This window comes from Muntiacus reevesi, chromosome 14 (genome assembly GCF_963930625.1).
Source record: "Muntiacus reevesi chromosome 14, mMunRee1.1, whole genome shotgun sequence".
NCBI classification, from domain to species: Eukaryota; Metazoa; Chordata; class Mammalia; order Artiodactyla; family Cervidae; genus Muntiacus; species Muntiacus reevesi.
The window spans coordinates 11,912,551-11,926,208 of NC_089262.1; the positions used below are offsets into that span (position 1 = coordinate 11,912,551).

The window sequence follows — 13,658 nt, forward strand, 5'->3', positions numbered from 1 at the left end:
CCAGTTGACCAGATCCACTATGTAATCCTCTAACGTAAGCATTAATATAAACAGTTCCTGGTGGTTCAGACGGTAAAGAATCTGAGTGCAATACAGGAGACCTGGGTTCGATCCCTGGGTCAGGAAGATCCCCTGGAGGAGGGCAAGGCAACCCAATCTAATACTCTTGCCTGGAGAATCCCACGGACAGAAAAGCCTGGCGGGCTACAGTCCATGGGGTCACACTGTCGGACATGACTGGATGACTAACGTTTTCACTTTCACACATTTTTTACAGCCTTCTGAAAGGTACTTTAAAAGTTTGGTTGACGTGTTTTTCAGCATCTCCAAAAGTCTATTGGTGTATACATTCATCACAGCCATTGGGCAGCGTGCTTGGTGATCAGAAATGACTTCAAAGCCCGAATGCCCAGGTGTACCCCAAACTGCAGTTGTTTCTCAGCCACAGGTACCTGGTACATCCATCACGGCAGCATCTCTCAAGATCCAAGTGCTTTCTCCTCTAGCCTAGCAAGGAGCTCAAAAAGCCAAGGTTGTCATAGAACTCAGCATTGATCCCACATGGAAATTTCTATCCAAGCTATGAGCTAATATACTGTTCCCTACATCAGGGGCCAAGTAGTAAATAGTATATTTTGGTGGCCATACAGTCTCTGTTGCAACAAATTAACCTACCATGGTAGCATGGAAGCAGCTACAGAGAGTCCATAAACAAATGAGCCTATGTTCCAGTAAAACTGTATACACCCTAGAATTCAAATGTTGTATAATTTTTGCATATCACAGAATACCGTTTTGAGTTTTTTTCAAGCATTCAAAACTACAAAAACCATTCTTAGCTCTGCAGCTATATAGAAACTAGCAGTAGCACAAAACATCCTCTGATAATACGCTGTTCTTTCAACCAAGGTTTTGACTGTGTCTGCAGTCACGCTCAGCTGAAATGCTGAGAATAAGCCTAATGCTCTTATGGGGAATAGGGACTGAAGGCGTCTACAGTGTAGACCTTCTCATATGCTCCCTAAGAAGGTGTCTGGTTGAAAAATCACACAAGAAATCTAATGTGAGAATAAGAACCTCAGAGGAGAGAACAGGTTTGCAAGGGACCTTCTAGATCTTGCTTAAGACTTGGATGTTATCATAAGCGCCATGGGAAGACATTAAAGGAAGACCATAGTGATATTTCCATTTCTTCTAGAATACACAAGATGGACTAGAGTGGGCAAGGTGAGAATGACCTAGAAGAGACCCAATAGGAAGACACGGCTGTTGTCAGCCTAAGGATGGTAGGCCAGGATGAAGATAACAAAGTTACAGAGGAGTGGGAGACATTTAAATTTCCTCATTGACCCCAATAAAGTGTGAAAAGAATTAAAAGGGAAAGAAGGAAGGAAAGAAGAGAGGAGGAAAGGAGGGAGGGAGGCAGAGAGCGAGAGAGAGAAGGAAGAAAAGTCTACTTGAAACTTCTACATTCCCCTTAAAAAAGGCAGCTGTGTGACCATTCATTTGGGCAAGATAAAAGGATGAAGTTGAGAAGAAAAATCAACAGATGGGTGATCTCAGGGCCCCAAGTTGCAAAACTCATTTTTCTTTTCTGAATAAATCATTGAATTTGGTTGTTTCCAAAGTATCTAGGAGGACTGGCAGTTGGTTACTCTGAATGTTTTAAACAGTCCTGGAGAGCAAAGGGGAAAACTCCCTACCTTCTATGAGAAACTCCAGCCTATTGTTATTTTATGACTTATTCTTAAAAGTCCATTAAAAAAATCAATGTCTGGGGAGAGTAACATTTAACTTTTAGCTGTGAGGGCAAGACACCGCAAGTCTGTTTCATAGGTAAACTTCCATGATGGAAGCAGATGAAAAGTCTTTGAAAAGATGGATCTTCTGGAGGCAGGGCTTATATTTAAACCTAAGTATCCCTCAAGGAATTTTAGGCAAAGCTTCTTTCTCACATCAAGGTTTATGACACATCCCAGGGTAACAACTATGGCTTTGGGAACTCTATACTGCCCTGTAGACGTTATCTCTCCTCCCTAGTACCTGAACAGTCTTCCTATTCAACAAATACTACTTTACTACTAGCAAAATGGAGTTCCCTATCTTTTCTGAGTTGATGTAAAAATGATATGGAAGAACAATACATTACCTTTATGTTATACCAATATGCCCACCTTAAAAAAGTAGTTTTGACTACCCTACTATTAATATATAGCACAAGGGAAAAAAGGAAGGTGCAATCTTCTTGTAGGACATATATTAAGTTAAAATTAAAGATGCATTCCAATATTTGTCTGCAACAGTAGGAGCAGTTAAATTTTCATTCCACTTATGCAAAGTACCTAGAAGAGTCAAATTCATAGAGTCAGAAAGTTACATTGGTAAATGCCAGGGGGCAGGGTAGGGATGGCGTAGGGAGGGAAAATGAGGACTTAGTGTTTAATGAGGACAGAGTTTCAGTTCAAGAAGGTGGAGAACTCCAGAGATGGATGGTGGTGAGAATCAAACAACAATGTGAATGTACTTAGTGTCACTGAACCATATAGTTACATGTGGTAAAATAGTATGTTTTATATTATTTGACTTTTACCACAATTTAAAAAAAAAAAAAGAAACATTTAAAAAGAAACCAAAAAAAATTTTTAAAAACCAACATACTTTCCTCATTCACTCTGATTGTACCACTTAGGTCAAAAAGAAAATTAGTAAATCACTTAGCCACTTGTACACCTCAGTACAATTATTTCTTGTTTATTTTTCCATTTTTCACAATTGCATTGTTGGAAAATTAGACAGAAGCCCACATGAAAATTCTCATGGGGGTTAACATTTTAAATACTCTTTAAAATTTAAAAGGAAATTCTCCTTTAAAATATTCTCTTATGTTTAACATATGCACTTTTTACCTGGGCAATGGTTCTGTCGGGACACCAGGATCTAATAAGGAGAAGACGTCGAAAGCAGTCAAGAGATTTATCATAGGCGTTTGGAAGGGCTTCCTCCTCAGGGTTTTCCTTATCAAACCAAATTTTCCACATTTTCTCATTTCTTGATATCTGAAAATACCAGGGGATAAGAAATGTGTAACACCACCGAAAGATCTTTCAGTAAGACTTCACGGATATTTTTCTGACGATTCCAGACATGTGTGAATGATACCCTGTGTGTGTGCGTGCTCAGGCATGTCTGACTCTGCAACCCCATGGGCTGTAGCCCACCAGGCTCCTCTGTCCACAGGATTCTCCAGGCGAGAATACTGGAGTGGAAAAAGGAAATGATATCCCTTGACTATTTTTTAAAGTTTTATAGCCTGGTACCAAAAAGTTTGAGAGTCGAAAATCAAATGTGATTTGCTCTGAAGTCAATCTGTATTAACACCAGCCTACAGGCCCCTTTTAAAGGGAAAACCCTGCTGTGTCATTTCTTCTATGCCTTTGTGGTAACAACTCCGTAAAGAATAAAGAGATCAATGGAAATTCATTTTCACTATTTTAAGGAAATCTGTTTTAATCCATGAGATCTCCCAGGATCAAGAATCAAGTCTCATTCACTTATATTTCCTCATTTCCCAGGATCATTCTTGAACAAAAGACATTTAATACATGTTTATTATTGAAGTTTTCTGGTCAATACTCTATCAATCTAGAGTCATTTGAAATATACCACTTAATATCATCAAGTGAATAATCACACTTGCTTCATTTGGGCAATTGATAAAGGGGAAGAAAAAAGACAGTTCATTATCCTTTGAAGCTTACAAAAATTGAAAAGAGATAAGCATTAAACAAACAAACATCCCACCATCACAGAATAAGTCAGATCTGCAGATAAACATGTTCTCTGGTATATTTCCTTTGACTAAGCAACCTAAATGTCCATCAGCAGATGAATGGATAAAGAAGTTGTGGTACATGTATAAGTGGATTATTTTTCTGCAGCTGTTCAGTCGTGTCTGACTCTTTGCAACCCATGGACTGTAACCCTCCAGGCTCCTCTGTCTATGGGATTTCTTAGGCAGGAATACTGGAGTGGGTTGCCATTTCCTCTTCCAGGGGATCCTCCCAACCCAGAGATCAAACCCACATCTCTTGCATCTCTTGCACTGAGAGGCAGATTCTCTACCACTGCACCACCTGGAAAGCCCACAGAGGAATATTACTCAGCCATAAAAAGGAACTGAATTGGGTCATTTGCAGTAATGCGAGTGAACCTAGAGTCTGTCATACAGAGTGAAGGAAGTCAGAAAGAGAAAAAGAAATACTGTATATTAATGCATATAAGTGAAATCTAGAAAAAATGGTACAGATGAACCCATCTGCAGGGCAGGAATAGAAACACAGATGTAGAGAATAGACATGTTGACACAGAAGGGGAAAGGGAGGGTGGGATGAACTGAGAGATTTTGGAGTGACATATATACACCATCATGTGTAAAACTGGAGAAGGAAATGGCAACCCACTCCAGTATTCTTGCCCAGAGAATTCCATGGACAAAGGACCCTGGTGGGCTACATCCATGGGGTCACAAACAGCTGGACATGACTGAGTGACTAAGCATGCATACACACATGTGTGAAACAGATGGTTATTGGGAAGCTGCTGTATAGTGCAGGGAGCTTGGCTCGGTGCTCTGCGATGACCTAGGGGTGGGTGGGCGGGAGGTCTCAGAGGGAGGGGACATATGTATACATATAGCTGGTTCACTTCGTTGAAACTAACAACATGGTTAGGCCATCATACTCCAATTTAAAAAAAAAAAATGGCTCCAAGTGTATTTCTCAGAGGTGTAATCAAAGGAAAAAGGCATATGGGTTCATATTCAGAAAGTATCATGTAAGAATAAAAAATAACCTGTTTCAATCACAAAAGACTACATTATGGGGAGGGATTTCAGGTATAAAATCTAATCTCCAGAAGACAGTTACTTCAACAACAAATAATGGTGCAGGAAAGGTCACTAGGTGTTACCCCATGGGGGAACAAGCTAGGATGCATTAAAATCTCCCAAAGAAAAACTATTTAGCCCAAGAGAATAGCTTGCACCCAAACTACATGGTCATCACCAGGCCTAAGCTAAAACATAAAAATATAGCTTAAGCTTTCCATCAACCTAAGCTGGCAAAATCAAGGACCAACGTTAGGACAAATACCATATGACATCATTTCTAAAGGCTTCCCTGGTGGCTCAGGGGGTAAAGAATCTGCCCACAATGCAGAAGACCTGGGTTTGATCCCTGGGTCGGGAACATCCCCTAGAAAAGAGAATGGTTACCCCCTCCAGTATTCTGGCCTGGAGAACCCCATGGACAGAGGAGACTGGCAGGCTACAGTCCACGCAGTCCCAAAGAATCGGACACGACTGAGTGACTAACATACACAAACACATCATTTCTAAAATGTGATGCAAATAGATTTACTTATGAAACAGAAACAAACTCACAGACATAGAAAACAAATTTATGGTTACAAAAAAGGAAAGGGGTAGGAGAGGGAGAAATCAGGGGTTTTGGATTAGCAGATATAAACTTCTATATATAAAATAGATAAACAACAAGGTCCTACTGTAAAACACAGGGAACTATATTCAATATCTTATAATAAACCTTAATGAGAAAGAATATAGTGCATATGTGTGTATGTCCACATGTGTGTATAAAACTAAATCACTTTGCTGTACTCCAGAAAATAACATAACACTGTAAATCAACCATGTGTGAAAGTGAAAGTGTTAGTTGCTCAGTCAAGTTCGACTCTTCGCCACCCCGTGGACTGTAGCCCATCAGCTCCTCCTCTGTCCACGGGATTCTCCAGGCAAGAATACTGGAGTGGGTATCCAGGGGATCTTCCAGACCCAGGGATCAAACCCAGGTCTCCTGCATTGCAGGCAGATTCTTTACTATCTGAGCCACCACAGAAGCCCAATCATACTTCAGTTTGAAAAAGGACCAGTATTTGAACGTTTTCTGCTCAAAGCCTTCAACCTGCAGCTGAAGAAAGCCACCTTGCCATCCACACAACTTCCAGCTGGTCATCAGATTTTCAGGAACCTGTTTCTTGACTTGTCCCAATTCAACTTTCCATACCCAAGTGCCATAATTCCAATATATACACAATTCATCAAAACAGGCTGTTTTTGTGAAAGGACAACAAGTTCTAAAAATAAAAGGCCAGGTGTTTGTGTTAGATTCATACCCAGATGCCTAGCTAAAGCAGTATAAACAGGGAGAGAAAGAAGAGAGAGACAGGAACTAGAGGCAAGAAAGGATATTTAGCATTCAGAGGCAGGTTGTTCCTATTTCTCGTCATTCGATCTATAGGAAGATGGCAAAACTTCTTGACCATATCTAATCTCTCTTTTTTTTTTTTAGAGAAAAGCAGTACTAGAGTTTCATTTGAGTAGAAAAACCAAAAACCAAAAAAAAATTGAAAATATCATAAAAAGATTTTATATTGTAACAGCAATCTCTTAAACTAACTGAATCTGTTTTCCCATTGGTAGATCTACAATTGGTGATACTGACACAGGGCCAAGACAACATTAGTTAAACTTCCTGGGCAACTAATTTCTTCTGGAGACCAGCCTGCCATGGGTGGAGTGTGCTTCATCAGAATATGAATGAACCACGAGGAAGGTCAAGCACTGGTCATTCCATTTTAGGAGTGACAGCAGTAAGAAATCTTTCTCTTCCCCAAACAGCCAGGGATAAATCAGAAAGCTGCCCACTGGGATATTATCATAAGTTTATTCAAAGCACAAGTTACCTGATCAAGGACATCAGAAAACTGTCTAAGTTTGCTGAGTTCCACCAAATTTAGCCAGGTCATGTCCAAGATCCATTTAGACGGTTTAGGAGGACAGGCTTTCAAGTCCAAGGAGGCACCACCTTTCAAGTTAAACATGTTACGTTAACAAAATTTTGTTTCTGTACTGTAAAACAATATCTGTATTTTTAAAAAAATCTTGCTGAAACTATTTTAATATTAATTCTTTTACTACATTAACATTTATTAAACTCAGAAATATAAACCATAGTGATGAACAAACTTTAACGTTTACTAGAGAAACAGATAATTTTAGAAAAACACATTTAAGGATCAGTGATATAGGTTTGGATACAGGTAAGTGGTGGATTCTGTCTTAGCCACACCTGGCCAAGGTATGAGACAAGTTAACTCATCTGCCCAGGACTGTGTATTCAAATATGTACAATGGGAATAATGACATCGAGGTGTTTCCTGGTGGTTCAGATAGTGAAGAATCTCCCTGCAATGAGGGAGACCCAGGTTTGATCCCTGGGTCAGGAAGACTTCCTGGAGAAGGAAATGGCAACCCACTCCAGTACTCTTGCCTGGAGAATTCCATTGGCAGAGGAGCTTGGCAGGCTATAGTCCATGGGGTCACAAAGAGTCCAATGCCACTGAGAAACTAACACTTTCACTTTCACTTCAGGTGTTGTGATAATGACAGAAAATACATAAGCTGAGTGTGAAGCACTCAAAACAGGATCAAGGACACAGCTGAGAGTCACTAAATAAATGAGCAGCTGTTTTCAGCATTAAGAACTGCCAGATACTGACACAAGCTCATTTTAAGGATGAGTTTCACCGTCAGATGGCATCACCAACACAATGGACATGAGTTTGAGCAAACTCCAGGACATAGTGAACGGCAAGGAAGCCTGGAGTCCTACAGTCCATGAGGTCACAAAGAGTCAGACACGACTGACCAACTGAACAACATTTTAAGGAGAGAATCTATCTAGATTTGTTTGTAACACTACCTGTGTTTAAGAGATTCTCCTCTATGAACCAGTGTATTATTTACACCCATGTTGAACACATCCAAGGGCCCTGTGTTATGTCATTTATTCTTGATCAATCTACCCACCACAAACATTTCCATTGGGTAATGACTCCTATCTCTTTGCTGATAATTCATCTAACCTCGTATAACTCATATAATTCTCATAGGACCATGAAATAAATAAATGACAGCTTAAAAATGTTACTGTTGTCCATCCCAGAAAAACTAAATGTGTGATCAATCACATTTTAAGTCAAAGCAAGAGCTAGCAAGTCTTCTATAGGATAAAATATACCATTTAATAAATAATATCTATTAAAATGCTTCAAGGAGAATACGGTCTAAGCATAATTCTTCAAAGAATATAACCAACCCATTTGGCTACAATCTTTTTTGGAACAGAGCAGGTCATAAACAAGTAATAATACTCGAGATATTTATTGAGGCAATCTCTACTTTATTCAGGTACCATGGACCCCACGAAACTGCTGTCTTTTGCCAAATCCATCTTAGTAGACTTCCAAGGTAAGTGGAATAAGAGGTAAGTGAAGTCATTTCAATGAAAATATTAGCTCATAAAATCAAAACAGATTGCTTGAACACCAGGGAGCAGTTAAAGACCAAAGTACAACGGCACTGTGTTGAAAAATGTCACACCAATCCCCATGGAAAATGTCCATTTTCCAACAAACTGAAAAGAATAACGTATCCACCAAAGGGTTAGAGAAAAGCCTTTCATGGAAAAGAGGATTCCTTGAAACCATACCATTATTCATTGTTTAATAGAGGGTGACTCTGTCATGAATATCTTGGCTGCCTCGGAAGGTAACAATGGGTCACAAAGAATATTGTAGTGGAGGGTGGGGACACACTCCTGGATAACATGGCACCAGATTAGATGGACGCCCAAGGAAGGAACAGCTGGGATGGCAATAATCCAAAATAAATTTTAAAGATGATTGAGAATTAAATCTTTATCATTAAACTTTGTAAAACTGAAACATGCTTATAATGATTCATACAGGCTGTATCACACAAACATGAAGTGACATAGCTAAGGCAGACTAAGACCTCTAGACTCACCTTTTCCCATCTTAGAGATGAGTAAATTAAAAGATCAGTATCAAAACACTATTGCTATCTAAACACTTTCAACCAAGTGATTTTAAAATCCTTACAGAGGGAGTTGATGTCTTTGGGCAGCTCTCACCAACATAACTAACAAAGGGAAATCTTATGAAGCCCTGTGTCCTAAAGGAGCAAAAGAAATAGGTGCTGAATGCCGGAAGTCCACAAAATCCTGTCCAACCTACGCAACTCTCAGACAAATAGAAATAACCTAAAAAACTAAAGATAAAACAACAATGCCCATCACCTGCTGAGCATATTCTATGTTCCAGGGTTTATATAAATTGTGTGAATTCTCAGTAATCCTTTTATGCAGATATGACTATCCTTGCTTCATAGCTAAGGCAACTGAACCTTGAAAAGTTTAAATAACTTGCTCAAAACCACTTATCCTCAAGTGGCAAAGCCACTATTTTCCCTTAGAGTCTTTCCAACTCTAAATTCCACGTTTGTTTTGATCATGCCGAACTGTAACATACTTTACAGTATCTCAACCATTTTTGGATGTCAAGGTCAATGTCATTCCCATGAGGAAAGGCATCTTATGCCTGAAATGAAGATTTCAGGAACAACTTTCCCATAAGAAACTCCATCAACTGAAGGGCCAGAGTCACTGAGGGCAGAAATCAGTTATGTACAAAGGACTCACTGAAGAAGGCAACTCCTATACCTACACATCTACCTAAGGTGATGTCTCTCCAGACTATTCATCTTCCATGTGCTCTGATTTAGGAATCTTGGAACATAAAAAAACAAGGGCAAGGGTTCAAGGATTAGAGACAAAGAGACAAAAAGAGGTATCATCCAAAAATCATACATTTCTAAGTTTTCATGTCTAAACGATGAGCCTTCATTGCCATTATAAGCTATGTATGCATTGTTGTTCATTCACTAAGTTTCGTCTGACTCTTTGTGACCCCATAGACACCAGCATGTCAGGCTCCTCTGTCCTCCACTATCTACTGGAGTCTGCTCAAACTCATGTCCATTGAGTCAATGATGCCATCCAACCATCTCATGCTCTGTCATCCCCTTCTCCTGCCTTCAATCTTTCCCAGCATCAGGGTCTTTTCTAATGAGTCAGTTCTCATCAGGTGGTCAAAGTATTGGAGCTTCAGCATCAGTCCTTCCAATGAATATTCAGGACTGACTTCCTTTAGGATTAGACTGGTTTGATCTCCTTGCTGTCCAAGGGACTCTCAAGAGTCTTCTCCAGCACCACAGTTTAAAAGCATTGATTCTTCAGTGTTCAACCTTCTTCATGGTCCAACTCTCACATCCATACATGACTACTGGAAAAACCATAGCTCTGACTAGATGAACATTTGTCGGCAAAAGGATGTCTCTGCTTTTTAATATGCTGTCTAGCTTGCCATAGCTTTCCTTCCAGGCATATGTATATAAATATGCATTTGTATGTATGTAAGTGTGACTCTGACCTACACACTACCATTGTGCACTTTCCTTCTGCCCCCATGGGATCCTCTTCAAGTTCCTCTGCAAATCTACTCTCCATGTAGGTGAAGTCATGAACATCCACCCCTTGCCCAAAGATAAAGTTGTGTTTTATCTTTAAAGATAAATCTCCAGGGACTTCCTTGGTGAGACTTCAAGCTCCCCATGCAGGGACTGGGTCAACCCCTGGTGAGGGAACTAGATTCCACATGCCTCAACTAAGAGTTCACATGCCGCAACTAAGCCCCAGTGCAGCCAAATAAATAAATTTTCTTAAAAAAAAATGTAAACCTTTGTTTAGAAATGTATAGTATTGGGTTGGCCAAAAAGTTTTGGGGGGTTTTCCATAAGATGTTATGGGAAAAACGCAAATGAACTTTTTGGCCAGCTTGCCTGGAAAATTCCATGGACAGAGGAGCCTGGTGAGTTACAGTCCATGGGGTCACAAAGGGTTGGACACAACTGCACGACTAACTTTCACTTTCAATCAATTCAGTTCAGTCACTCAGTTGTGTCTGACTCCTTGCAACCCCATGGACTGCAGCGCGCCAGGCGTCCCTGTCCATCACCATCTCCCAGAGCCTGCTCAATACTGGCCAGCCTAATAGATTGTTCAGTCTGTGAACAATGCTGCAACAGACACAGAGGAAATATGCGTGGGATGAGCAGCATGGTCGCCCACCACTGCTCAGCCACCCTGCTTGCTATGCTTTGCCTCCATCACACTGGAGACAGTACGAGGCTCCCTCCCAACAGAGGCACTGATGCCAGCTCCTCTTCCTTCGGCACTTCTCTAAATGTCCCCAGGGCCAGCACCCCCTGCGCCTCCAGGTCTTGGCTCACCTGTCCATCTCCCAGGAGTCCTACTCCATTAGAAATCCCATTAAATATCCCATTTAAAATGTTAACATTCCCCCTCACTCCACATACTGTGTAATGCCCCATCTCCCTTATCCTTCTCCGTTTTTTTTTCCCCCCAGTGTTTACTAGCTTCTCACATACTACACAATTTACTTGTTTATTAAGTGTTCCAATTGTCTATTCTGTGTCCTGGCACATAGAAGTTTCTCAATAAATATTCACGCAGGGACTTGCCTGCTGGATAAGAAGAGTGGATAAGAATCCGCCTGCCAATGCAGGGGACACGAGTTCGATCCCTGATCCTGGAAGATTCCACATGCCACGGAGCAACTAAGCCTATGTGCTGTAACCACTGATCCCGTGCCCTAGAGCCAGCAAGCTGCAACTACTGAACTTATATGCTGCAACTACTGAAGCCACTGCACCTAGAGCCTGTTCTCCAAAACAAGAGAGGCTGTCACAATGAGAAGCCTTCACACCACAACAAAGAGTAGCCCCTGCTTCCTGCAACTAGGGAAAGCAACAGAGTGAAAGTGAAGTCACTCAGTAATGTCTGACTCTTTGCAATCCTCAAACTGTAGCCTACCAGGCTCCTCTATCCATGGGATTCTCAAGGCAAGAATACTGCAGTGGGTTGCCATTTCCTTCTCCAGGGGATCTTCCCAAGTCAGAGATTGAAGCTGGTCTCCCACATAGTAAGCAGATGCTTTACTGTCTGAGAGCAACAAAGACCCATCACAAAATATATATATATATATTTTTTTAATACAATAAATAAAATTTTAAAAAAAAATTTCATGCAATAAATGAACAAATAAAATGTCTCTCATAAGTGCAATCTTCAATCAAGTGCAAGGAAACTACTGCTAAAACACACACACGACCCTCACCATAATTCATACATCTGCACCCATGTGCAACGCTTTCTAGTCTTATACTGACCTTTAATAAGGGTGAGAAACTCTTCGTGCTTGACTCGGTTCCTCTGGATGTCAATCTTCAGGGTAAGCAGCAGCGTGAACAGGAATTTGTGTTCCTCATACAACCCCCGGGCTGTGTACTTAAAAATCTCATAGGTCATGTGCTCAATGATATTAGCGATCCTCTTGCTTGTAATTGGGCTCCTGACAGACCTGGAGAAGACAGCATTTAAATCAGGTTTAGCCCACTGCCCTTTTCAATTGTTCTTAGAAACAACGTCTTTCATGGAAAATAAGTAACTCTGGAGGACCAATTCTTATTTTATACACATCATTAGTAAGCCTCCTAAATCTGAAATAACAAGCATTCTCTCAACATGAAATAACATAAGAGAATCCTTCACGTCATCTGAATCAATTTTTACCCGCCGAACATTATCACTCACAACAACATCTGGGGAATTTTCTTGTTAAATAGAAACTCGTGAACCCAAAAGAATCGATCAATGGATGAATAGCTGGTAGAGCTTTCTCCGAGCATAAAATAACAAATGAGAATGATTTGTTAACATACTGGTAATTACGCTCAATTTAGATTAAAAAAGAAGACAAGTTTAGTAGCAAAGGGGGGGAAAGTTATCAACATAATATCCTCATTCCATCCCACAGATTCCGAATTCAGCTTGACTTCCTGAGTACAGACATACCTGGCCAAGGAAAGGTCAAACAAGCCAAGAAACTGGCGAAGCGAAGTCTGATACATCTCATTAACCAAGCTCATCTCCGTGATGAGAAAGTAGAGGATGCTACCCCGGGTGGCGACTGAAAGACAAAGATCAAGGTCGCACTTGCGATGAGGGTGGACAATAAATGACCCATGCACAGATCAGTCTGAACGGTAAACAAAAACAACAAGGTTCATAGTCTTAGCAATGACTATTTACCAGCAATGGCGTCTAGAGCAATGTCATCATATACATTTAATTGTTCTTTATAAGACCTGTACGAGTAGTCTGCTGTTTGCCCTCATTAAGTAATACTTTCCATTTGAGAATCTCTAGATCCCTTATAAATACATTTTATTACATTTTCTCATAGGTAGAGAGGACAACCAGTGGGACAGCACAGGTTGTAACACCCAGCAACTTGCGTAGGCACTGTAAGGACCTCATTCTTGAGCTCCATGAAGAAGCCCTGACTTACCCCAGCCTCAAGTTGGCAAACCAAGGCATCACAGAGATGATGCTCCTGACTGTCTACCAGTAGATATTGTTTCGATTATTTTTCCAGAAGGCATGATAAATTACTAAAGGAAATTGAATTCTTTTAGCAGGTTCCCTTTAAACCCAACACTGATTTGTTGATTTACGTATAAGACTGAAGAGTTCGCATGAGACCAGAGAACCACCTTCCTGTTAGGAAGACTACAAACAAAACACATGCTTATCGTTACCAATGATAAAAAACTAATGAACAGCCCACAAATGCAG

General features: G+C 40.5%; 1 protein-coding gene across 1 annotated transcript in view; it reads right to left on the reverse strand.

Annotated features, from left to right (window-relative positions):
- DNAH5 (dynein axonemal heavy chain 5) overlaps nucleotides 1–13,658 on the reverse strand; it is a 308,357-nt gene that overhangs the window by 33,626 nt on the left and 261,073 nt on the right. Inside the window, exons 67-70 of the mRNA XM_065905594.1 lie at nucleotides 12,876–12,990; nucleotides 12,191–12,381; nucleotides 6,763–6,884; nucleotides 2,907–3,056 (exon numbers count right to left, since the gene is read on the reverse strand). Coding sequence (XP_065761666.1) covers nucleotides 2,907–3,056; nucleotides 6,763–6,884; nucleotides 12,191–12,381; nucleotides 12,876–12,990 — 578 coding nt within the window. The remainder of the gene's footprint in view (nucleotides 1–2,906; nucleotides 3,057–6,762; nucleotides 6,885–12,190; nucleotides 12,382–12,875; nucleotides 12,991–13,658) is intronic.